General features: G+C 41.0%; 4 protein-coding genes across 5 annotated transcripts in view; 2 read left to right on the top strand and 2 right to left on the bottom strand.

Annotated features, from left to right (window-relative positions):
- Window positions 1–2,626: 2,626 nt before the first annotated feature.
- LOC127964907 (plastin-2) lies at window positions 2,627–14,377 on the top strand. Its single transcript, XM_052565408.1, has 16 exons — window positions 2,627–2,762; window positions 5,379–5,468; window positions 7,614–7,777; window positions 7,863–7,986; window positions 8,067–8,199; window positions 8,966–9,047; window positions 9,125–9,290; window positions 9,427–9,569; window positions 9,669–9,764; window positions 9,865–10,060; window positions 10,425–10,503; window positions 11,793–11,907; window positions 12,831–12,964; window positions 13,073–13,193; window positions 13,274–13,398; window positions 13,871–14,377. The coding sequence occupies exons 2-16, from the start codon at window positions 5,402–5,404 to the stop codon at window positions 14,001–14,003; spliced, it is 1,878 nt and encodes a 625-aa protein (XP_052421368.1). The 5' UTR covers window positions 2,627–2,762; window positions 5,379–5,401; the 3' UTR covers window positions 14,004–14,377.
- Window positions 14,378–14,896: 519 nt separating this feature from the next.
- cnot11 (CCR4-NOT transcription complex, subunit 11) lies at window positions 14,897–22,599 on the bottom strand. Its single transcript, XM_052565467.1, has 8 exons — window positions 22,397–22,599; window positions 21,502–21,856; window positions 21,198–21,362; window positions 17,532–17,684; window positions 16,956–17,158; window positions 15,634–15,836; window positions 15,455–15,551; window positions 14,897–15,180 (listed from the first exon to the last, which is right to left on the bottom strand). Exons 2-8 carry the CDS (start codon window positions 21,815–21,817, stop codon window positions 14,983–14,985), a joined length of 1,335 nt encoding a protein of 444 aa, XP_052421427.1. The 5' UTR covers window positions 21,818–21,856; window positions 22,397–22,599; the 3' UTR covers window positions 14,897–14,982.
- A 214-nt stretch (window positions 22,600–22,813) lies between these two features.
- LOC127964946 (60S ribosomal protein L31) lies at window positions 22,814–25,135 on the top strand. 2 transcript variants are annotated; one of them, XM_052565510.1, is made up of 5 exons: window positions 22,814–22,853; window positions 23,613–23,713; window positions 24,203–24,328; window positions 24,609–24,721; window positions 25,065–25,135. In XM_052565510.1, the coding sequence occupies exons 2-5, from the start codon at window positions 23,613–23,615 to the stop codon at window positions 25,094–25,096; spliced, it is 372 nt and encodes a 123-aa protein (XP_052421470.1). In that variant the 5' UTR covers window positions 22,814–22,853; the 3' UTR covers window positions 25,097–25,135. The 2 variants fall into 2 exon arrangements, with proteins under 2 accessions (XP_052421470.1, XP_052421471.1); XM_052565511.1 differs by lacking the exon at window positions 22,814–22,853 and adding an exon at window positions 22,869–22,974.
- Window positions 25,136–26,722: 1,587 nt separating this feature from the next.
- Window positions 26,723–27,500, bottom strand: part of LOC127964738 (neuromedin-S-like) — a 4,149-nt gene continuing 3,371 nt past the window's right edge. The window contains exon 7 of the mRNA XM_052565045.1: window positions 26,723–27,312. Coding sequence (XP_052421005.1) covers window positions 27,284–27,312 — 29 coding nt within the window. The 3' untranslated portion in view covers window positions 26,723–27,283. The remainder of the gene's footprint in view (window positions 27,313–27,500) is intronic.

Raw genomic sequence — 27,500 nt, 5'->3', positions numbered from 1 at the left:
CACACCTGGAACAGACACACACACACACACACACACTCATACACACACACACACACAGCAGTGAGAAGTGAACACACCTGGAACAGACACACACACACACACACACACTCACTCATACACACACACACTCACTCACACACAGCAGTGAACACACACACACAAACCCGGAGCGCACACACACACACACACCGCAGTGAGAAGTGAACACACCGTGAACACATACCTGGAGCAGACACACACACACACACACACACACACACTCACTCACACACAGCAGTGAACACACACACACACCCGGAGCGCACACACACACACACTCACACAGGAGTGAGAAGTGAACACACCGTGAACACACACCTGGAGCAGACACACACATTAGGGCGGAGTTATGCAAATCTTCCCACATAGTGATGTAGAGATGTGTGGGTGTGTTTACACGAGTCGTTGGGCGAGTCTTAACTTTATAAAGATTATCTCTTTGGATTTGAGGCTTTACTCTTTGCAACTGTACAGATCTTCCTCATGCACCAAGAGCTTGTGTCACTCCAAAGAGAAAGGAAAAAGTTAAATAGCATCACATGATATCTTTAAGAAGTTACATCATGTCTATTTCTAAACTTAATGTTTTGGCTCTGCCTTTTCTTGCCACAGTCATGATTGAGTGTTTCAGCTGGGCCTTTCCAGAGAGAAACTATAAGAACTGATTCCTCTAGCCTCATTATAAACCCTGCAGGATATGTTGAGTAAAGGAAAATATTTAATTTGATAGGTGAAACAATGCTAAAAATGGATAAAACATTGCAACAACCTTTAGAAATGATGATTCCATTCCTAATCTCTGAAGATGAGCTGAGCCAGTCTTTGTGTGTAGGGCACTGTAGAAAAGAGGAAGCATTATCTGACAAACATGACACTATCTATATATACTTGTGACATTAAATATATTAGCTTCACACAATATAAATAATCAGTCTTGTTTGTGCATGCTGTTAAGTGGATTCTTCCCAGAGCTGTGCAAGCTTATGTTATGTTATGAAGAGTTAAATATATTGGAGACCAGTGCTATTTGAAACACTATTTACATAAAATATCTATAAGGGGCGATATCTTTTGAAAGTATTGTTTGTCTGTATCTAGTTTATAATTATTATTCTATATATACTCTTTGCTAGTTTTGATTAAACACAACTATTGAGCAGTTCCACGGTCACACGTCCCTTCTGGAGGCATTAATCACTTCTGGTGAAGAGAGATCCTCTCAGGAAGAACCGGTCTCAGAGACTGGCTCAGTTTATATCAGCGTCTCCACATGATTCCTCACTACGAGTACGATATAGCTTCTGTAGTGCCCTTCTCTGGAAGGCTTGCTTGCCAATTACTGCCAAGCCATACAAAAAATAAGGAAGAATTCAAGCAAACTTTGATTGAAGGCCGAAATCCCTTCTGTTAAGAGATGTCTGTGGTGAAATGAGCAGTGTCTTGGCTATATCTGTCAGCGGTGTGATCGCCTGTGGTCTCTGTGGGTGCCTGGGTCATTGATTTGCTCTGGGGCACTGTGAAGGTAACAACCTCGGTGCAGCTTTTGTCTGAAACCAGCATTTGCAGCGCTGCAGGACTGTGACGGGGCTCAGATCGTGGAGCTTCCCATGGACCCTGTATGCTGTCACAACACAACTGGTATTGACCAACAGATTACATTCGTAACCCTTGTTCCCCGATGGAGGGAATGAAGAGGATGTGTCCCCATGCCACGACCTCATCAGGGTCAAGTTCTCTGCTCCACAGAATTAAATCTGAAGAGTGGATGCACCTGTTGCCTCTTTACACCCATATGCATGAGGAGTGGCTCAGGTATGCACAATCCACTGGCCACACTCCACTGGTGTTTTCTCTGAAATTCAGAGATGATTGGGGCTTCCAGGTAAATCACCATATGTCACCGTGACATAACGTCTCCATTCCCTCCATCAGGGAACAAGGGTTGCACACATAATCTAGATGTTCTGTAATGATAATCCTAACTATATTTGAGTTCAATGATATTAAGACTTTTTTGTCGCTGTTTTGTGAAACTTTGCTGGCTCTGCTGTTCATGTGAAGGGTCTGCCAGCCACTGGTCCTCACATCCAGCAGTGTTTCAGCTGGAGATGTCCATGACACAACACAGATTACTGTATATGTCCATCTACATGGGTATTTCCAGACAATTAACTGGAAGTGAACTGTTCTCTGTAACTGGGCTCAGGTTATTTCCACATATATCTGGCAAACCTGAAAATACTTGGCAGTTTACCATGACTAGATATTACTAGATTTAACCCATTTCATGCACCTAATCTTGGATGAACACATTTCAGCACATTTTTGGTTTTGATTGTACTTTTCCTTTTACACAAACCTGAAGGACTATTTGAATGTGGAAAAAAACTGCAGCAGATCATAAGCTGATTCTTAAATGATAACGTTAGTTGATCCAAACGTGTGGTTATGTTCTTGAATGGATCCATTCAGAAGATCAAAGCTCTGCGCTGTCAAATCTCAGAAGTGTGTCAAACGCTGTCAGACGTCCATCATGTTTGTTTGAGTGTGCAGATGTCAAGTGTTTTACCTTATAAAGACATGGAGTGTGTGTGTTCCTGTTTCGAGTGTTGTGGAGGCCGCAGTAAGTCACTTCCTTCCTCTCACATTTGAATAGAGTCGGTGCAGCTCCTCTGAACGCGTCCAGACTCAGAAACAGCCTGAAGCCCAGCGTCCGTCTGCAGGTAAGAGAAGCTCATCTAACATCTCGGATCATCTCTGGAGCTGAACTCATGCTGACTCTTCTAAACACAGAGATCCAGATCAACGCACAAGCTTTCGGTTCTTACTTAAACACAGACATAGCTTTTATACTTACATGTATAAAGATTGTGCAGGTTCGTATTTCTCATGCATTTCATTCGTTTCTTGACTTCTCAGGTTTAGATTAATATTGATGCAACAGCTTTCAAAATACAGACATGTGGTCGAATACAAACAGCTGATAGCAAAAATACTTATATTCAGCAATGCCGTTTAATTTACTAAATTTGTTTTTCTATTACACATGACATTGCACTGAACAAAAAATGGAGTACTCAGTCAAATTGCTCGTAAATTTCACAAATGATTGGTATTTCACAAAGGAAATGGTAAATAACACATTGAACTGAATGTGAAATTATAAAGTAGAAAAACTAAATTGGAGTGTGTTTTACAAGTAAACACTATTTTAATCTTTCTATGAGTTACTCATCATTTCTTTGTAATTGTTTTTTAAATTTACTAGGAATTCACTAGGATAATAGAAATTTACTAGGAGTTAAATAGATGCTACACCAGTGTTTCTTCAGTGCCGGTTCAGAATGGTTAATCTTAATTTGGTGTTGAATGTCATGTTTTGCGTGTTCTCTGAGCGGTTCGGGCCGCTGTGTGTTCAGTGATGTACGTGTCAGTTTTATAAGTGTTGGGGGGTTTTGAGTGTAATCTGAAGCAGAAGTGAAGCTTTGCCCTGCTGTTAAAGTGAAACAGGAAACTGTGGTTGATCTGAGCAGCGAATGCATTCATTCTGATGTAAAGCTGCAGCTCCATCTCCAGCATATGCTCTTTCTCATCTCTGAGCATTAAAGCTTCGTTCACACCTACACTTCAGTTTCTGATGTGTGGCAGCAATTATTCACAATATATCAGTATTTAGGCCATCGCCAGGCAGCGTGAAACAAACATGTCTGAAAGAGGAAGATCAGAGCATGTGATGCACATGGCAAACAGACATTTGGAAACGATACTGAAGTAAGCAGCAGTTGTTCTGTTGCTCAAGTGTTTAAAGACAGATAAAGGAGTTTTCAGTGCAACATTTGTGCTGATAAAATAAAACGCTTATCTGTGTCATAAAAGATGCAAACCAGTACCTGATTGTTTGACTGCTGTGAACAGACATCGCTTTAAAGAGCAGTATTTGCATGTTAAACGCATTGATATGAGCGTCTGTCTGATTTACATGAACAAAACACAAATGAGCTCTTATTTAAAACAGATTTACAGTTGTGTTAGTTTTCTCTCAGTATATAAAAACTTTAGCTTTAAACCTCCTCCATGATCACTGACATATTCCTGCATTTGTTAATGTGTTCAGAGGATCTCACTCATCTCTCAGAAACATCTCAGACCTTCACGAGCAGGAAGTACAAACCCAACCCAACAAAACTGAGTTTGAACATTGCCATAATCCCCAGTGATGAGAACATGATTTCAGAATGTCCTCCAAATGTTCAACATGGACAGTATTTTTTAATGTTTTAAAAATGTTTAGTAAACATTCCATTTGATCCTTTTGCAAACATTACATTTCAATGTTCTCTAAATGCTAAAAACATCTAGTATTTTAAATGTTTTTAAACTGTTTTAAGTGAAAGTTACATTGTATCATTTCGCAAACATTGTGAGAACGTTACTTTTGAAACTTCCCTGAAAATTCTGAAACAATAACATTTAAGAAATGTTAGACAAACATTTCAGAAATAAAAAAAGTTCCATGAACGATTTATAAATTCGTTTCTGTTAATGTTTTGAGAAAGTTTTTAAAGACCAGATAACCAGATAACAAAAATTAGTTCTAAGAATGTTTTACAAACGTCTTAAGTTATGCATTTTTCTTTTCTTTTTCTGAATGTTAAAAACTTTTAAATGAAAAGTTACATTGATTAATTTTTTCATATCATCATGGGAACGTTACCTTTGAATGTTCTGAACATTCTGAAGTAGAAACAAAATAAATGCTAGATAAACATCCAGCTAGAACGTTCCAAAACTACACATTCCATGAACAGTGTATGAATAATGTTGTGCTAACATTTAGAGAACATCATTAAAGAGCAGAGAACTCTGAATAAATGTTCTATTAAAGATCCTGGAAGAACGTTTGTTCATAACCCTGCCACAACATTTCAAAAACGTTTCCTGTTCACAGGATCTGCTAATGTTTCATTCACTGTTGTTCACTCTTGTCATAACTGCTGTGAAGTACAGTAATATTCACCGGCGTTGCTCTGCGCTGGTCGTTCTCGAGTGTGTCCTATGCTGATGTTGAGCTGTAGTTCTAGTTTCTCCTCCTCAAACCACAGGATGTTACTCGAAGACCAACAGCAGCTGTCTGTGTTTCCGGTGCGAAGCTCTTGCTCAAGTCTTTCTCTGGATGTTTTCATCTTCACACTTCACACTGTTATAGAAAACACTCTCAGGCCAATCAGACGGCAGAATGTGCGGCAAGATAAATTGTGTTGTTGCATTATCAGTGTAGTGAAGATCTCCAGCAGCAGATACACACACACACACACACACTCTGTGTCTGTGATTGACAGGTGATTTATTGAGACAGCAGAAGATGGCGGGCACATCACACATCCCAGCGGAGGAGATGGAGGAACTGAGAGAGGCCTTCAGTAAAGTGGGTGAGTGAAGAGAAGCAGTCAAACACAATAGAGGAAGCAGACTGATTCATCAATAACTTCCTTCAAATCTGATTCCTCTAAACGATTCCTCCTCAGCTAATGACTCTTTTAGTTTTAGTGCTTTTCCACAAATCATTTATTCACATTCCATTAAAAAAATAATAGTAATTTAGTTTTAATCAAATTGCTATTTATTACAGTGTAAACATGATTAATTTACACTGATTCAAACCAGTGTTGCTATCGTTTACTAAAACTGAAAATGGTATTTTAGTATAATATAATTTAGTATACAGTGTAGTATAATAGCATAATGTCAAAATTACGATAAAAAAAGTTCAAATATTTTGAGAACAAAGTCGAAATTATGATAACATTTCTCAAAACATTTCAACTTTATTCTCGAAACATTTCAACTTCATTTTTTAAACATTTTGTCTTTATTCATTTTGTCTTTATAGTGTTCCTGTAGCTCAACTGGTAGAGCACTGTGTTAGCAAGCAAGCAAGCGCAAGGTTGGGGGTTTGATTCCCCGGGAACACATGATATGTAAAAATTGATAGCCTGTAATATGGGGAAGTCGTGGCCTAATGGTTAGAGGGTTGGACTCCCAATCGAAGGGTTGTGGGTTCTAGTCTCGGGCCGGACGGAATTGTGGGTGGGGGGAGTGCATGTACAGTTCTCTCTCCACCTTCAATATCACGACTTAGGTGCCCTTGAGCAAGGCATCGAACCCCCAACTGCTCCCCGGGCGCCGCAGCATAAATGGCTGCCCACTGCTCCGGGTGTGTGCTCACAGTGTGTGTGTGTGTGTTCACTGCTCTGTGTGTGTGCATTTCGGATGGGTTAAATGCAGAGCACAAATTCTGAGTATGGGTCACCATACTTGGCTGAATGTCACTTCACTTTTAACTTTAATTCTTTAAATATTTTGACTTTATTCTTGTAATTTCAAATTCATTCTCAAAAAATGTAAACTTTATTCTGAAAACACTTCAACTTTATTCTCAAAACGTTTCGATTTTATTCTTTAAACATTTCTACTTTATTCTCAAAATGTTTTGACTTTATTCTTTAAACATTTCTACTTTATTCTCTAAACATTTTGACTTTATTCTTGTATTTACAAATTAATTCTCGAAACATTTCAACTTTATTCTCAAAAGATTTCGATTTAATTCTTTAAACATTTGACTTTATTCAGAAAACATTTCGATTTGATTCTTGTAATTTCAAATTAATTCTCGAAACATCTTGACTTTATTCTTTAAACATATTGACTTTATTCTTTAAACATTTTGACTTTATTCTCTAAACATTTTGACTTTATTCTTGTAATTTCAAATTAATTCTCAAAACATTTCAATTTTATTCTCGAAACATTTTGACGTTATTCTCAAAACATTTCAATTTGATTCTTTAAACACTTCGACTTTATTCTCAAAACATTTCGATTTGATTCTTTAAACATTTCGACTTTATTCTCAAAACATTTCGATTTGATTCGTTAAACTTTTCAACTTTATTCTCAAAACATTTCGATTTGATTCTTGTAATTTCAAATTAATTCTCGAAACATCTTGACTTTATTCTCTAAACATTTTGACTTTATTCTTGTAATTTCAAATTAATTCTCAAAACATTTCAATTTTATTCTCGAAACATTTTGACGTTATTCTCAAAACATTTCAATTTGATTCTTTAAACATTTTGACTTTATTCTCAAAACATTTCGATTTGATTCGTTAAACTTTTCAACTTTATTCTCAAAACATTTCGATTTGATTCTTGCAATTTCAAATTAATTCTCGAAACATCTTGACTTTATTCTTTAAACATTTTGACTTTATTCTCAAAACACTTCGTCTTTGTTCTCGAAACATTTAGGCTTTATTTTCAAACTATTTTGACTTTATTGTCAAAATATCATGACTTTAATCTCAATTTTAGATGTAGAAAAATCTAATAAAGCTAAATACAAAACAAAAAGATTAAAACTAAAATGAAAACTGAAACAACAAAATCTACAAATGGATTTGAGAGATTTAAATGTTTTTTTTGGGGGGGAGAAATTCATTAAAAGAGTCAGTTCATGAGAGTGATTCAGAACATGTGTTGGTACTGACCTTTGACCTTGTCCCACAGATGTGGACGGTAACGGTCACATCTGCACCAATGAGCTGACCGATCTCTTCAAGGCGGCGAACCTGCCTCTGCCGGGATATCGTGTGCGTGAGATCGTCCAGGAGCTCAGCCGGACCATGGACCTCAACCAGGACGGGAAGATCACCTTCGACGAGTTCGCCAAGGTCAGGTCAAAGGTCACAGCTCCTGTACTCCACTGGCTGCTCTTGTCTTAAGCAAAAACATAAAGCAAACCCCGTTCTTCCTCAGGTGGTCCATGACCTGAAGAGCTCAGAAGTGGCCAAGACCTTCCGTAAAGCCATTAATAAGAAGGAGGGCATCTGTTCAGTGGCTGGCACCTCGGAACAGTCTGGAACACAGCACTCGTACTCCGGTGAGACCAACACAAACACCTTCGATTTGATTTGATTCAAAACCAGGTTTTTCTAACTGTGCTCTGTGTGCTGTGTGCAGAGGAGGAGAAGGTGGCGTTCGTGAACTGGGTCAATAAAGCACTGGAGAAGGATCCGGACTGCCAGCATGTTCTTCCCATGGATCCCAGCTCCGACGATCTGTTCACCGCGGTCGGCGACGGCATTGTGCTCTGGTACTGCAGCACAGAAACACCTTTACATTCAATACAACTGTATTTCACTTGTCAGACATGTGTGTCCCTGCAGCACACACGCAGTCATCAGAAACTGTTGCAGTCTGTCAGTCATATAATGGTAGTGGATGGGAATAACAGCTATGAGAGTCAAAAAACATACACAAAAAAACTAATTAAACCCTGCAGCTCGTGACGGTAAATTGATGTATAAAGACATTAAATGATCTGTCTGTGCAAGAATCTTTCATTCAAGCTATGTCTGAACTGTTCTGAGCGTGTGATGCGTCTTCTTCTTCTTCTTGCTTTATGGAGAATGGCAGACTTATAAGAGCATTACTGCCACCTATCTCAAGTCAATCTCAATTATGAGTGTCAGTGGCTCACCTGAGAGATAGGTTTTTTGACTCTCAAAGCTGTGAATCAAATCCACTCACATTATATGACTGACAGACTGCAACGGTTTGAGTTAAAAATCTCAGTTTCTGTTGTACTGAAGAAACAAAGTCACCTACATCTTGGATGACCTGGGTGTAATCAGATAAACATCTCATTTTCATTTTTGGGTGAACAATCCCTTTAAAGATGATTTTCTCAATATTTAGATTTTTTTTTCACCTTCAGAATACAGATTTTCAAATAGTTGTATCTCAGACAAATACTGTTCTATCATAACAAACCAGACATCAATGGAGAGATGATTTATCGACCCTTATGGCTGGTTTTGTGGTCCAGGGTCACATATATGTCTATGCTCTGTTCGCAGTAAAATGATCAACCTGTCTGTGCCGGACACTATCGACGAGAGAACCATCAACAAGAAGAAGCTGACCCCCTTCACCATCCAGGTGCGTCCTCCATCTGCTGGTCTCTCTCACTGCTGCTTTATTGGGTTTAATGCTGGTGTTCGTGTGTGAACGTGCAGGAGAATCTGAACCTGGCTCTGAACTCGGCCTCCGCCATCGGCTGCCACGTGGTGAACATCGGAGCAGAGGACCTGAAAGAGGGCAGGCAGCATTTAGTGCTGGGACTCCTGTGGCAAGTCATCAAGATCGGCCTGTTCGCCGACATCGAAATCAGCAGGAATGAAGGTACAAACTACTACAAAAACAAGAACCAAATACTAACCCTAGGAAACTTTGATGGTTTGTGTGTTTCTGTCGAGTAAACGACATGTACGTTGATCTAATGAATGCTGTGTGTGTGTGTGTGTGTGTGTGTGTGCAGCTCTGATCGCTCTGCTCAGGGATGGAGAGACTCTGGAGGATCTGGTGAAGCTGTCTCCTGAGGAGCTGCTCCTGCGCTGGGCTAACTATCACCTGGAGGAGGCCGGCTGCTCCAAGATCAACAACTTCAGCTCCGACATCAAGGTAACCACTCTGACACTGAACCACAGACACAGACACAATGGTGTGGAAGCGTTGTGATGCAGACAGCACTCATAACCTCATCTGTACTGTCGTCTGAAGGACTCCAAGGCCTACTACAACATCCTGAACCAGGTGGCACCCAAAGGAGACGAGGAGGGCATCCCGCCCATCCCCATCGACATGTCTGGGATCCGGGTGAGGAGAGCGCTCATCAGTTTCTTTATTAACACACACACACACACACACACACACACTGAGACAGCACTGAGAACACACGATCGTCTCATCCTCACAGGAGAAAGATGACCTGAAGAGAGCTGAGTGTATGCTGGAGCAGGCCGACCGTCTCGGGTGCCGTCAGTTCGTCACGGCCACAGACGTGGTGCGAGGAAACCCCAAACTCAATCTGGCCTACGTGGCCAACCTCTTCAACAAGTACCCGGCTCTGAAGAAGCCTGAGAACCAGGACATCGACTGGAGCTCCATCGAGGGTGAGTCCGTCACTCCATAACCTTCTGCTCAACACAAAACTAGAGGTTTCCACCAAACCATTTCAGTTCCCATCCACTTTCATTTACTTTAACTTGACTTTCATTCAAGTAAATGGAAACCGAAACACTCTCAGCCCCTTCAGAACATCATACAGGTTTGGAAACATGATGGAAAGTTAATAACGGGAACTGAAAGATGGTCAGAAGTTGTTTTCATCAGCTAAAGAATATTTCAGAAATATCCATACATCTATCCCTGGATCCTTCTATTCATCAAAGAATCCTTTTAATATAATGTAAAGCTGCAGCTCAGGTTTCCCAGAGAGGATGTTAACTGATGTGATCATGTTCTCATGTGTGTCAGGAGAGACCCGAGAGGAGCGAACCTTCAGGAACTGGATGAACTCACTGGGGGTCAATCCACGCGTCAATCATCTCTACGTGTGAGTGTCATACACAGCAGAATAACATGTCTATGATTAACGGTCAATTATAACAACTAATCAAAAATACATTAGGGAATGCTAAAGCACTGCAGTGAGCTAAGTGATGCATTGAAATTTCGACAACCAGGATATTTTTTTGCTGAAACTTTTGATTTTATCCAGGACTGTGTTTAAGGGTCAAAATCATTTACATTTTTATTAGTTTTTCTCTGATGACATTTACCTCAGGAAAGACATTCAGTGTCCATAAACATAAGTCGAGTAGAGAGGAGCATTTATATAATATATACACTGCTACATATTCATGATTTATTAAAAAAAAAAAAATATATATATATATATATATATATCCTTTTGTGTTTCAGCTTAAAGCTGCAGTCGGTAACTTTTGACGCTCTAGCGGTTAATAAACAGAACTGCTTGCGTCTTGCGGAAGAACATCGTAGCCGGAACTACTTCTCTCTGTTTATGTCTATGAAGAATCACAAAGGTACTGGGTTACTCCGCTGCGGTATCCCCGAAGCAATCTAAAATAGTCCGAATATAAACACTTATTATAGGTGCACCCTAGTGATAGTGGTAAGAAACAACCAATCAGAGCTGCGCTCCGTAACTTTTTTTTTGTTTTCAAAGTATACAAAATGTATATAATAAGCGAGTACACCATGAATCCATTTTCCAAACCGTGTTTTTGGCTTGTCCTGAATCACTAGGGTACATCTATAATAAGTGTTTATATTCGGACTATTTTAGATTGCTTCGGGGGTACCGCGGCGGAGTAACCCAGTACCTTTGTGATTCTTCATAGACATAAACAGAGAGAAGTAGTTCCGGCTACGATGTTCTTCCGCAAGACGCAAGCAGTTCTGTTTTTAACCGCTAGAGCGTCAAAAGTTCCCTACCGCAGCTTTAATGTTAGTTTCTGAATTAAAGAAATGGTGCAAGGCCATGAGGTTGAGACTTGAATGAGTATTAACAGAGGAAAGAAAGTCTGTTTGTTAACACCAGAGAGCACCTGGAATAGAAATAGAGTGAAGTACTAGAGGACATATATAATATATACTCCCCGATTCCACATAATTTAATTCAGCTGGCCACACATTACTACTTATTAAACTAAAACTGAAAGCCACACAATACAGACACAAGAACACAGTAAGCACAACAATGTGTCCATGCAACACTTGAGAAAAGTTTGAGTTTCTCTGGAGCAGTCTGTAGTGTGTTTAGTGTCCAGCAGGTGGCGCTGTGCTGCTCGAGCTCACTGTGTTCTCTGTGTTCTTCAGGGATCTGTCCGATGCTCTGGTCATCTTCCAGCTCTATGAGAAGATCAAGGTTCCTGTGGACTGGGACAAAGTCAACAAACCACCGTATACTAAACTGGGCAGCAACATGAAGAAGGTACAAGTGCATCACGAGAGAGAAACACGAGCAGAACGAGTGAACTCCTGCCTTCACCTCCACCTAGCACCTATATTACAATATCACACACTTAAGATGAAAAACAAAACAGACAAACATATTTTATACATATATATTTATAATTATAAAATATTTGATAGATGTTTTTTTTTATTATTTATAATTAAATAATTATCATTTTAATTTCCATCACTTCTTTATGCTGGCTATTTAGCAAAAGCATTTATTTTGCATAACTTTTTGCATCTACATTCGTTGTCTTTCATACAGCACAGAAAAAAAAAGATTCTGCAAGTTTATTAATTATCTAATGATAATTCATTCAGAAGAGACTTGTTTCCCGCCAACATTCTATAAATTGAAGTAAAGCTCAAATAAAGTAAATGGAAATATTATGACATAGTTAATGTTAATGATACATAAATGTGTTTCCTTAATTTATTTTTATTTTAATCTGAAGCACTACAAACATTACTCACTGTAAATAAAATAAATAAAAATTAAACCTGAACTAAAATTAAATAAAAATAAATAAAAACCAAACAATAATTTAAAAAAGACAATAATAAAATTATAAAAAATATACAATGAAAACTGAAAAGATAAAAATAGAAGCGAAATCAAAATATTTCCAAAAAATATAATTTATCTTTTTAACTATAATAGTAAAATGTAATTTAGATTAAGCTTAAGCACTAAAATTACTAAATGGAAATAAATAAATAACAATTTAATAAAATTAAATCAAATAGGGGGCTAAATGACCAAAGTACCTTAAAAATGAATAAAATGTAACCAAATAATTATATTCATTTATTATATAAAATGAAAACACACACGTACACACACACACACACACACACGCACACACACGTGTGTAACTGTATTATTGTGTGCTGCAGCTGGAGAACTGTAACTACGCAGTGGAGCTGGGGAAGAAGGAGGCCAAGTTCTCTCTGGTGGGAATCGCTGGTCAGGATCTACACGAAGGCAATCGGACACTGACGCTCGCTCTGCTCTGGCAGCTCATGAGGAGGTCAGACACACACACACACGTGATCACACGCTTCAGATACACACAAACACACACTCACACACTTGAGATCCACACACTGCTGAAGGCCTGCTCATCTTCTGTCTGCAGGTACACACTCAACATCCTGGAGGATCTGGGCGACGGGCAGAAGGTGAACGACGACACCATCGTGACCTGGGTGAACGACGCACTCACACAGGCCGGCAAGGGCACCATCAGCGGCTTTAAAGTAAGACGCTCACGCTCACCCTGAAGAAAACATGCGTTCCCTCTCTATCAGAACTGAGCTGATCTCTTCTGATCCCGCAGGACGGATCCATCAGCACCAGCATGCCTGTACTGGACCTGATTGATGCCATCCAGCCCGGCTCCATCCGCTACGACCTTCTCAAGACAGAAGACCTGACAGACGAAGAGAAGCTCAATAATGCAAAGTACGTCACTCCTCATTAGCATATTAATCAACATTAAACTGATGGAGTAATGGGACGCTCAGAAAAACATGTTTCCTTTAAAAGACTACAATCTTCTTCAAAGTCAGAATTACGACCTTAAAATTGTGAGGTAAAGTCAGAATTGTGAGATTTAAAGTCAGTATTTTGAGAGTCAGAATAGACATTAGACAAAAGTCAAATTGTGAAATATGAACTTAGAATTACCATAAACTCAGAACTGCAATTTAAAAACTCATATTTGTGAGAAAAGTCAGAGTTGTGATATATAAACTGCAAAATACTAGTTCAGCATTATAAGTCAGAATTACGAGAAAAAGTCAGTACTGCGAGAAAAACCCTGAACAGAGTAATATAAGTCAGAATTAGAGGAAAGTCTGAGTAGTGAGGTATGATCTCAGAAGTGATCCCGGAGCTGATCCCTGTCTAAGATCAGTCTCACCTGTGTTCTCAGGTACGCCATCTCCATGGCCAGGAAGATCGGAGCGCGGGTGTATGCTCTGCCCGAGGACCTGGTGGAGGTCAAGCCCAAGATGGTGATGACGGTGTTCGCCTGCCTCATGGCTCGAGGGATGAGACACATCTAGAAGCGCTGGACAGTACCGCTTTCAGACTTCATGTTTTAGAGCTGTTGCTCAGTCACGGGTTCACACACATCACACAGACATCAGGAGAACCACAGGAAGTTCTGCTCAGCTCATTAATACTCAGATCAATAATAAATCAATGATAAATATGACATGAAGATTCACTAAAACCCTGAATGATGCGCTCGTCTTCGTTAACCTCAGGCTTAACCCGTGCTACAGCAAAGGTCAAAGGTCATGTCTGTGTGTGTCTTTGGAAACAAGCTCAGCCTGGTTTAGCTTTAGCTGTTCAGATCCTGAATACGGTCATGTCTCAGTCTGATGTACATGTTCAAATGGAAGTGAATGTGCAAATAAAAACCTTTTTTAACTCAGTGTTTTGTACGATTCTTTCTACTAACATACTGTGAGGTGACGTCTTACTAAGATCCGACTCGAACTAACTGTTCATTGCTAATGTTAGCTCAGGTCCATTGAATAAAATTAAAAGATATTTTTTTATTTGAATCTATTATTATCAGTGGATGCTGTGCAGTGAATGGGTGCCGTCAGAATGAGCTGATAAAAACATCACAATGATCCACAGCACTCCAGTCCAGAAACAGAACATAAAGACATGTTTTTAATATTTGTAAGAAACCTAACTCACTCTGCTAATACCACACTGATGTTTATGGACTTCTGGAGTTCACACAGTATTCCTGATCAATAATATTTCAGAGCGCTGTGTCTCAGTCAGTTAAACCGAGCTTTAAAGCTGTATCTGGGCTTCGAGGTGATGCTCTCAGAATAGCACTCACTTTAAACAGCTTATATTTCACCAGGATCTTTAAACTTTAAACTCATCACAACAGCATCTCCTGAAGTGTACAGACACAAACTGAAGCAGGTGGTCTGAGAACAAACAAGTAACCATCAGTTTAATGGAGAAATAATACAGCGTTTGGGATGAGGACAGGTCAGAACAGAAACACAGGACTCATTTGGCCGTCTTGCCCTCGGCCGGCATCTCTCCGTTGTCCAGAGTCTTGAGGAGACGGAAGAGACCGGCCGCCTCTCGGATCCGACTGAACTCGATGCAGAAGGCCTGCACCTCGATGAACAGATCCTGAACATTGATGATCTTGTTCCTGATGAGGGACTGGAGGAACACACACACCAGACGCACCAGACGGTTCTTCAGGACACACAGGAGACAAGACATCAGCACATGAACAGCTAGAGGTTCAGACACACTCCAGACTCACACACTCTCTCTCTCTAGTGTAGAAGTGTTAGTTCATGCAGTCATGGCCATTATTGGTCACCTATCTCATACAGATGCACACCTAGTCAACTCCATAACCCTGTTAATTAATAATGATTCCCTGGAGACGAGTCTGACTGAACGAATGAGTCTGAACATGCTGCTCACACAGGTGCATCATGGGCCGTGTGCGGTGTGTGTTCACCTGCATGTACTTGTCTTTGATCTGCTCACACGTGGAGATGCAGTTGGAGATGTAGAGATGGATGAACTCTGGAGGGAGATCCACCGCTGTGGTTAATCTACAGAGAACAGAACAAACACGCTCAGAGCTCAGGTTATCTGCTGACCTGACCCTTGACCTGAGCGGAGAAGCAGACGCACCTGTTGACCACCTCCATGGAGTGCAGAGACATGTCCATGTTGACCAGCACAGAGAAGTACTCCGTGATCTGACTGGAGGACATCAGCTTCAGCAGCATCTCGATGGCCACCAGAGGGTTGTTCTCAACCAGGTCCGGTAGTTTAGCAGGAGTCAGACCGATGTGGTACACCAGCTTCGGGTCCTTCTCCAGCTCTCCGAGCAGCTGACGACACACACAGAGAGAGAGTTCAGGGTAATGTACTTTCAGCTCCAGTCTTCAGTGTCACATGATCTGGCTATTATCAGTGTTGTGACTCAATCGCTAACAGACACAGCAGCAGTTGTCAGTAAATAAGAATTTTCTTGTCTTGAATTATTCATTTATTCGTTCATTAATCATTCATTCATTCATTTATATCACTTGTTTAAGTTATTTAATTGTTAAAAAAAATGATTTACTCCGGGATATTGGTTTGTTTTAACTCAGAGCGAGTGTCAGACACATTAAAAAAGTTAACAGTTTAAGTAATTTGTGGATTAATGCGTATTGGAGACGAGAACCATTTAAAATGATTCAGTTTGATTTGGTGATCTGGTTCAGAAGATTTGGTTACATCGAGTGATTCGTTCATGAACCGGATATCACAAACTGCTTTGTTTTGAACTCTCTCACAACAGAAACGGAAGAGAAGACAATGCTGAATAAAGTCATAGTTTTTGCTATTTTTGGACCAAAATGTATTTTCGATGCTTCAGAATATTCTAACTGACCCTCTGATGTCACATGGACTACTTTGATGATGTTTTTCTTACCTTTCTGGACATGGACAGTAGACCGTACACACAGCTTCAATGGAGGGACTGAGAGCTCTCGGACTAAATCTAAAATATCTTAAACTGTGTTCTGAAGATAAACGGAGGTCTCACGGGTTTGGAACGACATGAGGGAGTCATTAATGACATAATTTAGATTTTTGGGTGAACTAGCCCTTTAACTGGTACAGAAACAGTGTTAGGATGTGAATCTCTGGTGTTTGGGGTGAGAGGTGAATCTCTTGTGTTTGGGGTGAGAGGTGAATCTCTTGTGTTTGGGGTGAGAGGTCACTCTCTGGTGTTTGGGGTGAGAGGTGAATCTCTTGTGTTTGGGGTGAGAGGTCACTCTCTGGTGTTTGGGGTGAGAGGTGAATCTCTTGTGTTTGGGGTGAGAGGTCACTCTCTGGTGTTTGGGGTGAGAGGTGAATCTCTGGTGTTTGGGGTGAGAGGTGACTCTTGTGTTTGGGGTGAGAGGTGAATCTCTGGTGTTTGGGGTGAGAGGAGCTGAGGATCAGTCTGTGGGTCTGACCTGTGTCTGCTGTGCTGCTGATAGAGGACTCTTGAAGGCTTTGACCATGATGCGCTTGATCTCCAGGCCGGTTCCGCTGCGCACACACATGGAGCGGTCCCACTGTATGCGGTGATCCGGCTCACACGGGTTCAGCCACGACAGCTCGTCCTCACACACCAGCAGCGGCGGAGCAGGACGGATGAACTCGGGACGGAAGTGACCTGACACACACATGAGCAGAGCTTCAGCTGCAGGCAAACCACATGTCTCGCTTTTTCTGATGAAAACAAATTAAGCTTCTTGAGGGGTCACCAGATGCCCATTTTCCACAAATTATGAGTCTATAATATACTTTGGTTAAAACTTCTCAGTGGTCAGAAACAGCTCTGTTCAAATTCAATGTAAACTGCATTTTAACCTTCTATGCACTGATCAGCACTGAAGTACTCTATATGGAGAAATGTTTTCCTCAAAAAACGTAATATCTTTGTGACTGAAGAAAGAAAGACTTGCTCATCTTGGATGAGATGTGGGTGAATCGTGAGGAAATGTTTATTCTTGTTTAATACACATCAGAGACAGCGTCACACTCACTCTCCAGAGCGGGCCGCGGGCCGGTCACCAGACACTCTGTGATCTGATTGGCCACGGAGCTGTCGAAGCCGGAGTTGGAGGAGTCTGGGTCGGGATCGCTGAGCAGGCTGGGAAAACTGGCCTTACTCTGAGTGGGCAGCTCCGACTGACGCTCTGAACCAGAGAAACACACAGCACATGTGATCATTACACATCTCTGGAATACAGGTCATATAATTAGAATATCATCAAAGGTTTATTTCTTTTAATGTTGATGATTATAACTGACAGCTAAGGAAAATAACAAAATTCAGTATCTCAGGAAATTAGAATATTGTGAAAAGGTTCAATAGGATACACAATCATGGGGAAGACTGCTGACTTGACAGTTGTCCAAAAGACGACCATTGACACCTTGTACAAGGAGGGCAAGACACAAAAGGTCATGATGAAAGTTAATTTAGGGTTAAATCAGGGTCCCAGAGTCTGGAGGAAGAGAGGAGAGGCACACAATCCACGTTGCTTGAGGTCCAGTGTAAAGTTTCCACAGTCAGTGATGGTTTGGGGTGCCATGTTATCTGCTGGTGTTGGTCCACTGTGTTTTCTGAGGTCAAAGGTCAACACAGCTGTATAACAGGAAGTTTTAGAGCACTTCATGCTTCCTGCTGCTGACCAACTTTATGGAGATTTCATTTTCCAGCAGGACTCTGCACCTGCACACAGTGACAAAGCTCCCAGTACCTGGTTTAAGGACCTGGTTTAAGGTATCCCTGTTCTTAATTGGGCAGCAAACTCGCCTGACATTAACTCCATTGGATATCTATGGGGTATTGTGAAGAGGAAGATGTGATATACCAGACCCAGAGGAGCTGAAGGCCACTATCAGAGTAACCTGGGCTCTCATAACACCTGAGCAGTGCCACAGACTGATCCACTCAGGGCTCCAGACTAACTTTTTTCACTAGGAGCACAGTGGCCCCCAACTGAAAATTTTAGGGGTACAACCAGAAAATGTAGGGACGCACACCGTAAATCAACATGCTAACCAAATCTACTAATTTCCACTGTATTACTAATAAATACTTTAATAATAGATGCAGAAATTACAATGTGCCGTTTCAAATTCAGTGTCACATTTTATTCTGCACTTTTGAAGATGCAACAAGGTAAACTGACAGCACCATCGCTGTCATGACAGTACAAATAGTAAACAAAATTCCATACACTCAGAATAAAAAATGTGCATAGTAAAAAAGTTTGTGTGCATGCTGTATCGTTGTTGTATGTTTCGTTAAGTTTTAAGCCATTCTTCCTTTGAAGGTCGAGCTGGCTTTTGTATTTGGTGAAAGGTAGTTCTAATGCTTGTAGTACCTCAGTATCTGAATTCTTACAGCCAGTCTTCTCGAAAACGGTGAGTGTGGACCAGGGCCGGCCCTGACCAATTTGCTGCCCTAGGCAAGATTTTACCTGGCGCCCCATGCATCACAGCCCATTTCACCCTGTCATTGTGTTCATGCTTTAGCATATATATATACACACACACACACACACACACACATTACAGCAGAACTGTTTCCAACACTCATAATAAATCATCATATTAGAATGATTTCTAAAGGATCATGTGATGGACTGGATGTCACATGTGACACTGAAGAATGGAGTAATGATGCTGAAAATTCAGCTTTGCATCACAGAAATAAATGATAATGTAAAGTATAATAAATTGAAAACAAATTATTTTAAATTGTAATAATATATCACAATATTATTATTATTTTTTGTATTTTTGATCAAATAAATGCAGGCTTGATGAGCAGAAGAAACTTCTTTCAAAAACATTAAAAATAGTAATGTTTCCATCTTTTGGCCTGTACTGTATCCCCCCAAAACTGCACAACTGTAGAGTAAAAAAAAAACAAAAAACAAAACAAAAAGTGATAATAAAAAATGCGTCTTAAAACTGATTGTACAAAATCACAGTCTGGGGACTCAGAACAACTGCTAACATTAAGTTTAAGGTAAAAATAACTGCCATGAAATTATAGTATCTTACTCCTATGCAATAAATTGTTCTTTCACTCCATCTCTTTACCTCTGTCTTTATCCTCTTCTCTTCTTTTTGGCACTGTATCTATCGCAGACTATGCTCATTTATAATGTGTCATGTAAATTCGGCCTTCCGTCACAATCAGGAAACTTTCACCGTGTCTAGAACGGGCGCGAGCCGCCAGGCCCGTTTCTACGAGCTGTGTGTTAACAGAAGCAGTGCTGTCTACATTGGATGCGGCGTCGGGCACGCTACACAACAAATTACCAACAACTGATCGTGCGCGCACTCTGTTTCTGACACACTTCATGCACTCGATGGGCGGGGGAAGATTGAAGATTTGCTTTATTTGGAAGTGTTTCGAATTAATGGTTTTTAAATAGTAGCCTATTATAAAAAAAAAAAAATATATATATATAAAAACTCATTCGTTCACTCATTCTGGCGCCCCTATGGATGAGTTGCGCCCTTAGCATTTGCCTATGACTTTTTTAGCCACACCAACCTCTGACTCTGAATCATCATCTGACGGTGACACTGTAGACTCTGGCACTGGTACACTAGCCGCAGGTCAGAAGAACGAATCAATAGTTCGCTTGCTCATAGCTCAGATGCACGCACATATCAGGTTGTGATGATATTTGTCTTTGTTTCCTTCCCACAGATGTTTACGCGCACTCGATTATCTCTAGGCCCCTCCCCCTCCACACATTTTAGCCACTTACAGTGGCCATTCCCTGTTCTTCTCACACGCATTTTCCGCCTCACACACAGGAGTGTGTGCTCGCGTCTCATTAGTATGTGTACAAGTGTGTGTGTGTGTGTGTTTGCGTGCGTGTGCAAATCTACTGGTCGCACATGTGCGACTGGATGTAAAATTCAGTCGCACACTTTCAAAATTTGGTCGCAAAATGCGACCATTTGGTCGCAGTCTGGAGCCCTGCGACTCCATGCCACGCCGCAGTGCTGCAGTAATTCAGGCAAAAGGAGCCACAACTGAGTATTGAGTGCTGTACTTGATCATACTTTTCATGTTCATACTTTTTAGTTGGCCAAGATTTCTAAAAATCCTTTCTTTTTATTGGTCATTAGTAATATTCAAATTTTATGAGATACTGAATTTGGGATTTTCCTGTCAGTTATAATCATCAAAATTAAAAGCAATAGACGTTTGAAATATATAAGTCTGTGTGTAATGAACGAATATAATATACAAGTTTCACTTTTTTGAATGGAATTAGTGAAATAAATCAACTTTTTCGTGATATTCTAATTATATGACCAGCACCTGTATATTCCAATTATCTAACTAATAAGTGGGCAATAGTACAAGTGTTTGAAAACAGAAATGAATATAAAAATGTGTTCTGCTGTCTGGGGTGTGCCATCAGGAGCAGCACTTTCCTTTGTTTCTTGTTTTGACTTTTCACTTTTTTCTCTGTGGGAGAAGGGGGTTCAAAGCGGTCTCTATTATCACTCCTGATGAGTTTGTCTCCTTCCCTGCACGAGCTAGTGATGGCTTTAGGTCACTGACGTCTGTGGGAGCTAGTGTTAGTGTGAGGTGTATGCACACAGAGAGTCTGGCAGTGTAAGCTGTAGAGAAGCGTGTCGCAGTGTGTGTGTGTGTGTGTGAGTACCGGCGAGTGCCAGCTGCAGTCCGCTGATGTCTATGGTCTGTGGTGTGGAGCTCATGTCCATGCTGGACACTTGTCTCGGGGTCTTCTTGAAGAGGTCTCGCGGCGGTGCAAGCATCAGCTGAGACAGGAAGTACTTCTCCGGCAGCGTGATGGGGGGCAGGAAGCCTGGACACAAACATTAAGATGTGTGTCTTACAGCAGAGATCAAATCAGTGAAATAATCAATGATTAAAGTCTTTAGATTATTCAGTGGAATCGTTCTAATAATCATTAAACTGATCTATTATCAGAGTAGAGCATCTACCTGAGAGTGTGTCCTGCTCGTCTGCGGCGCTCGACGGGTTCAGCAGGTGAGCAAACACCGCGGCGAAGGGGTTAGCGGCCAGCGGCTCGGTGCGGTACATCTCCCACAGCAGATAGAGAGCGGTCAGCCGCTGAGGAGCACTGGGCAGCAGGTCCGGCTGCTGAAGCAGCATCACCAGAACTGAGCCCACACCGAAGTGATCCGCTTTACCGAAGCAGTGGTGGAAGGCTGTGGACAGCTGCTCGAAGCTGTTGCTGCACGCCTCGTCTGACATGATGCCCAGCAGATTGGACAGCTCTTTAGGAGCCAGAGTCATGATGCTGCGCTCAGACCAGCCTGTGGATCAACCGCAACACTGCACACACACACACACAAAGACACACAGACACAGACACACACACACACACACACACACACAGACAGACAGACAGACACACACACACACACACACACACACACACACACACACACACACACATACACACACACACACATATATACAGTAAGAAGTGCACAAAATATCTTCGTGGAACGTGATCTTTACTTAATATCCTCATGATTTTTGTCATCAAAGTACAGCTGAGCTGAGTTCATCTGGAGATATTACTGCAGTTATTCTGACCTTTACTTGATCAAAATCAAGAAAGATCTGACAGAAAAACTCACGTGAAGTGTTTCTACATTTACACTAGAAGAGCTTTAACTGGATAAAACACTAAACTATCAAGCAGACGACAGAAGTGGATTATTATTATTTATTATTATTGTTACATGATATGAACACTGATTCCTGATTATAACACTGATTATAAGCCCATGTTTCAGAAGTTAACGGCTAACAGCTCTGTCTATGTGGTGAACTCGGTGTGTTTTGAGACAAAAACATTAGCGTTACCTGAGAGGGGTTCATCTAATCCTTCCGCGGGATCGGGAATATCCACCGAGAACACACGCGCTGATAGAACGGGTATATGACCGATTATACACGGTAATCATTCAATTATTTAACAAAAACTATTTTCGACAATCTGAATAAATCCTTCACTTCTTCACTTGTAACCGTCGCCGCTGTCTGTGAGCGAGAGCTTCCTGTGCGGCGAACGGAATTATGGGAGATGTAGTTCAATCGATATGGAATACAAATCGAACTTATAAAATCACATAGAGCGTTCACTAAAAAAATGGGTTTTTTTATAAGTGCAAACGTAAAATTATGTTCTGCATGCGTTATATACAAAAACTGCACAAAATGAGAACGTAAAACAGTCGAATGACCCGGATGTGAATGTGTCCTCCGCCTTGTATGTGTCCCACAATCCACCGCTCTTCCTTTCCCTCATCCTCCGTTCAGAGTGAGTATCTTCCTCTCGTTCGTCGATTATAAATCCAGTATCATCCGTGTTATTCATCACTTATAATTCAATGTAATGTCGCATTTGAGTGTAAAGACACGTTATCAATCACTCTGATGATGTTTGTGGTGTTTTAAACTCCGATGTGAGCGATTAAAGACCGTTAGTGTCGAACCGTCGCTCTCTGACGGACATATGAGGAACCCGCGAAACGGCGGAGAGACTGTAAATTACTAAATAAACCGATAGTTTTACCAGAGTAAACCGTGTTTATCAGATGTGTAGTGACAGACTGCGTCAGTAAAGATGGATGTGTGTGAATGCTTGTGTTGTGAACTGATTATGATGAAGTTTACTGGTGGTTCTGGTAACAGACTGCAGTGTGTTCGCGTGCAGTGCATGATGGGTTGTGTAGTGCAAGTTACTAGTGTGTAAATGAATAAATTAATGCATTTAGCAGATGCTTTTATCCAAAGCGACTTACAGTGCATTCAAGCAAAACATTGTACCTAACGTGTTCCTTGGGACTCGAACCCACAACCTTTAGCACTGAGCCACAGGAACACGAGCTCTAATAGACTGTAAACAGACAGCATATTAAGAGCACGTTTAGTTCATATTCACGGTGTCCCAAACTTGTTCACTTTAGTACACTTAGCTAATAAGATAAATCATGTTTAGTATGATAAGAACTAAATCAGTGCAGAAGGTCATGTTACAGAAGTGCACTTGTGTGATCCTCTGTGTGCTTGTGTTCAGATGGCACCTAAGAAGGGCGAGAAGAAGAAGGGCCGCTCGGCCATCAACGAGGTGGTGACCCGCGAGTACACCATCAACATCCACAAGCGCATCCATGGAGTGTGAGTCCTCGAGGGGTTAAATCACCCTAAAATCAGCTCTAGAGCAGGATTCCTCACCCTCCGGGCGTCCAGGGTGTATGTGACCACCTCTCAGAGTTAAAAACATCCTGGTTCTTCCACACTTTATAATGGCAGTGAATGGGTGTTTGTCAGAAGTCCAATGAAGCACCTCCATGGGAGGAAGTCATGGCTTGTCAGAATGATTCAGGTGTTTACAGAGATCAGATATTTCTCTGATATCATGTTTGTGCTTCAGGAGGCCGTCATCCTCCCCCCGAGCTCTGAGACGCTTGGTTTATTATGGATGGATGTGCTTTATTGGACTTCTGGAAAATAACACCCATTCACTGATGTTATAAAGCGTTGAAGAACCTGTATGTTGTTAAATACAGAAGTCACACACACCTGTAACACCTGTAGGGTGAGAACAACACACGCTAGTCTTCATCTTTGTGTGAATTAACCCTTAAACTGCTGCTCCTCCTGCAGCTCCTTCAAGAGGAGAGCTCCCCGTGCGCTGAAGGAGATCAGGAAGTTTGCGGTGAAGGAGATGGGCACACCTGACGTCCGCATCGACACCCGTCTCAACAAGGCTGTGTGGGCCAAAGGTGTCCGGTGAGTGACCAGTGCTGCGGCGGGTCTGACCGTCACGTGTGTGTGTGTGAGAGTGTGTGTGTGTGTGTCCGGTGAGTGTCCAGTGCTGCGGCGGGTCTGACCGTCACGTGTGTGTGTGAGAGAGAGTGTGTGTGTGTGTGTGTGTCCGGTGAGTGACCAGTGCTGCGGCGGGGCTGACCGTCACGTGTGTGTGTGTGTGTGTGTGTGTCCAGTGAGTGAGTCTGGTCCCGATGACTGCTGTGGATCTGTGTTATAACGTGTGTGTGTGTGTGTTGTGCAGGAACGTGCCGTACCGCATGCGTGTGCGTCTGTCCCGCAAGCGTAATGAGGACGAGGACTCCCCGAACAAGCTGTACACGCTGGTCACATACGTCCCCGTCACCACACACAGAGGTGAGCGATCAGACTCTTCACATCATCATTCACTCTGAATACAGGGATATAACCTTACAACCGCAGGAAAACACAGCCATCCTAACTCCGTTCTGACAAATACTCAGTTATGACACCTATTCTCTTTATCAGTTGTGAGATTGAAACTTATCTGTGTGTTATAAAGTTGGAATAGAAGAAGTCCCAGTTGTGTTATAGTCTGTTGTGTTTATGCAGCAGTGGAAACATGTGATGTTCCTCATGATAATGTGGTTTAATCTCTTCTGATGTTCATACTCTGTGTGTTTGAGGCAGATCTTCATCTCTTTAATCCTCTCTATTTGCTTTCTGTGTGTGTTTGCAGGTCTTCAGACTGTAAATGTGGATGAAAATTAAGTTTCTCTTCGTACCTGTTGGAATAAAAACATGAAAGGACTCTGTTGTGGCTGGTTTATTTCTTGTCTGATGAGCTGTGTGTCGTGTGTGAGTATCTAGATCAGTCTAGAGAGTAAACGGAGCGTCTGTGCAGCTAATAGCGGTTTAAACGCTGTGATGGTTGGTTCAGCAGCTCAGACTCCGGTGTGATGGTACAGGATCTGATCTGAGTCTGTATTAGATCACCGCACACAGTGGAGCGTCACAGATCTGAGATGATCAGGTGTCCTCGTATCACACACCAGGTCTGTTCTCACTAGTGATGAAGAGTCTCCTCTGGAAGAGTGTGTGTCTAGTACAGATCAAGCGTTACGCTGCAGAAACAAGTTCTTCCTCTGTACTTCTGTCTCGTTCTCCAGCACACATCCCTAAATCAACACGTTTACTGGATCTGTTAAACACTGAAAGATGTGATTCAGAACTAGATCAAGGAAACACCACATGCTCCACTAGTGTTAATGTCCACACTATCAGTTTTCATATTTACATGAGTTTACTTCACATATTGTATTATACGGTTTTAGTTTTAAATGTTCAACTACATTATTTATATATATATATATATATATATATATATATATAACATAGAAGATAGTTAGAGGAACATCTCGGTAGTTTGAGTTGATAAAAGGAAAGTCAAGTCTTCAGAAAACTCATGCTCATAATAAATGTGAAACCACATGAGGACGAGTAAATGAGAGGATTTTAATTAGTCTTTAGTCTTTCCTACAGAAGAACTGAACTGTGAACATCTTCTATACTAGAGATGCACTCATGAAGATTTGGGCTGAAAACTGATCAATCTTTATATCTGAAAGATGATGTCTGAGAAATCTGACGATATCATGAATCTGATCATTTATCGGCCGATAACGATATGGTGGCTGATATATATCGTGCATCACTGTTATACATTTACCGTTTACTCCTCACCGAGATTAATTCATTGCTATTTTCCATCTCATTGGGACTAAGGGTTTCTTGTCTTAAAATCTTACGGTTCAAAAACATTTGACTGGTTGTGTACCGTCATAAAACCTTTAAAACATATTCTAAACAGCTCATTTCATGTGAGATCAAATCAGTAATTTGTTACATATATTTCATTGAGAGTAATTTTATATTAATAATCTATTAGCTTTTATTAAATGTATTTGTTATTGTGTGTGTGTGTGTGTGAGAGAGAGAGAGAGAGAGAGAGAGAGTCCAGATCTAACCCCAGGAAACAGATCCAGGATCAGCGGCTGACGTCCATCCTCCGCTCCGCTCCGAGTGATGAAGATGAGGATGAAGAAGATGAAGATGAAGATGATGTCTTCAGAACAGACGGTCAATCAAAGCTCTGCTCTCCGTCAGAGATGGACCACAGAACATCTCACACACATCAAGCATCCACACACACACACATCGTTTGGCTTTTAGAAGATGTCTAATCTCTGTCCTGTTTATTACATGTTTATTACATTGATCCGAGTGTGTTTTACTGTGTGTCTGATGAAGGTCAGTTTAATATTGTTGAAGACCGAGCAAAGAAAACATTGAAAACATTGATCAGTTTAGTCTGAAACACACTTCCTCCAGATCTCCATCAGTTCCTCATTCAGAAACTAGATAAAGTGCTTCAATTAGGGATTTTGTTTGAGATTCCTACAGAGACACTAAACATGGCAAGATAAGAAGTCTTGTTTTCTGAGAATTTCTGAGTTTGTGATTAAACCAGAACAGATGTATGCCCCACTGACAGAGATGTGTTGTGTTTAATCCTGCAGGTTTTCAGAAAGCAAGACTTCGTGTGTTAAATGTGTGTCTCGATCTGAGCAAGAACAAGACAAAAACACTGATGAAGAGATTGTTTTGCATTGCATTCAACATTTAATGCCACGACTTTATAAATCTATTGGTTCTGCTCTGATTGAAGATGTTTTCAGTCTTTATTTTGTAAGATTTCTGAGTTTGAAGACTTGTAGAAACGCTGGAGTGTGTGTTAATGTCTTCTGTGTCACCACACACACCTCACAGTCATCTTCTATATTAATAAGACATCATCCAGGCTGGTTCACACACACTGAACCGCAAGCATCAGGCATCAGCTTGGTTCATTAGGAGAGCGTTTAATCAGATCTGCTGGTGTTGTGTAGCTTGAACTGCTCAGAATCCCAGATACGAACAGAGCACGTCTGGAGAGAGAGAGACACACTGCTTCAGAGGATTCACACATCTAACTATTATATATATAACACATATATATATTCAACTCATTTAATAACATTTGGTTGAATCTTGTGCAACATAAAAAGAAAAATGTCAATTTTTTTTTTATTTTTTCATGAACAATAATAAAATAAAATGTAAAAACAAGTTAAAG

The sequence above is a fragment of the Carassius gibelio genome, chromosome B9, assembly GCF_023724105.1.
Source record: "Carassius gibelio isolate Cgi1373 ecotype wild population from Czech Republic chromosome B9, carGib1.2-hapl.c, whole genome shotgun sequence".
In the NCBI taxonomy this organism is placed as follows: Eukaryota; Metazoa; Chordata; class Actinopteri; order Cypriniformes; family Cyprinidae; genus Carassius; species Carassius gibelio.
Note: the sequence above shows the minus strand (reverse complement) of the source record. Positions and strands in the feature narration are given on the sequence as shown.

What these genes read in the sequence shown, in the direction of transcription:
- LOC127964907 (XM_052565408.1), top strand. Translation starts at nt 5,402, where the DNA reads ATGGCGGGCACATCACACATCCCAGCGGAGGAGATGGAGGAACTGAGA. An exon ending in ACTTCAGCTCCGACATCAAG is followed by an intron (nt 9,570 to 9,668) that starts GTAACCACTCTG and finishes TGTCGTCTGAAG; the next exon opens with GACTCCAAGGCCTACTACAA. An exon ending in CGCGTCAATCATCTCTACGT is followed by an intron (nt 10,504 to 11,792) that starts GTGAGTGTCATA and finishes TGTGTTCTTCAG; the next exon opens with GGATCTGTCCGATGCTCTGG.
- cnot11 (XM_052565467.1), bottom strand. Translation starts at nt 21,817, where the DNA reads ATGACTCTGGCTCCTAAAGAGCTGTCCAATCTGCTGGGCATCATGTCA. An exon ending in ACTGCAGCTGGCACTCGCCG is followed by an intron (nt 17,685 to 21,197) that starts GTACTCACACAC and finishes TCTCTGGTTCAG; the next exon opens with AGCGTCAGTCGGAGCTGCCC. An exon ending in CAGCAGCACAGCAGACACAG is followed by an intron (nt 15,837 to 16,955) that starts GTCAGACCCACA and finishes GTGTGTCGTCAG; the next exon opens with CTGCTCGGAGAGCTGGAGAA.
- LOC127964946 (XM_052565510.1), top strand. Translation starts at nt 23,613, where the DNA reads ATGGCACCTAAGAAGGGCGAGAAGAAGAAGGGCCGCTCGGCCATCAAC. An exon ending in CACAAGCGCATCCATGGAGT is followed by an intron (nt 23,714 to 24,202) that starts GTGAGTCCTCGA and finishes CTCCTCCTGCAG; the next exon opens with CTCCTTCAAGAGGAGAGCTC. An exon ending in GTGTGGGCCAAAGGTGTCCG is followed by an intron (nt 24,329 to 24,608) that starts GTGAGTGACCAG and finishes TGTGTTGTGCAG; the next exon opens with GAACGTGCCGTACCGCATGC.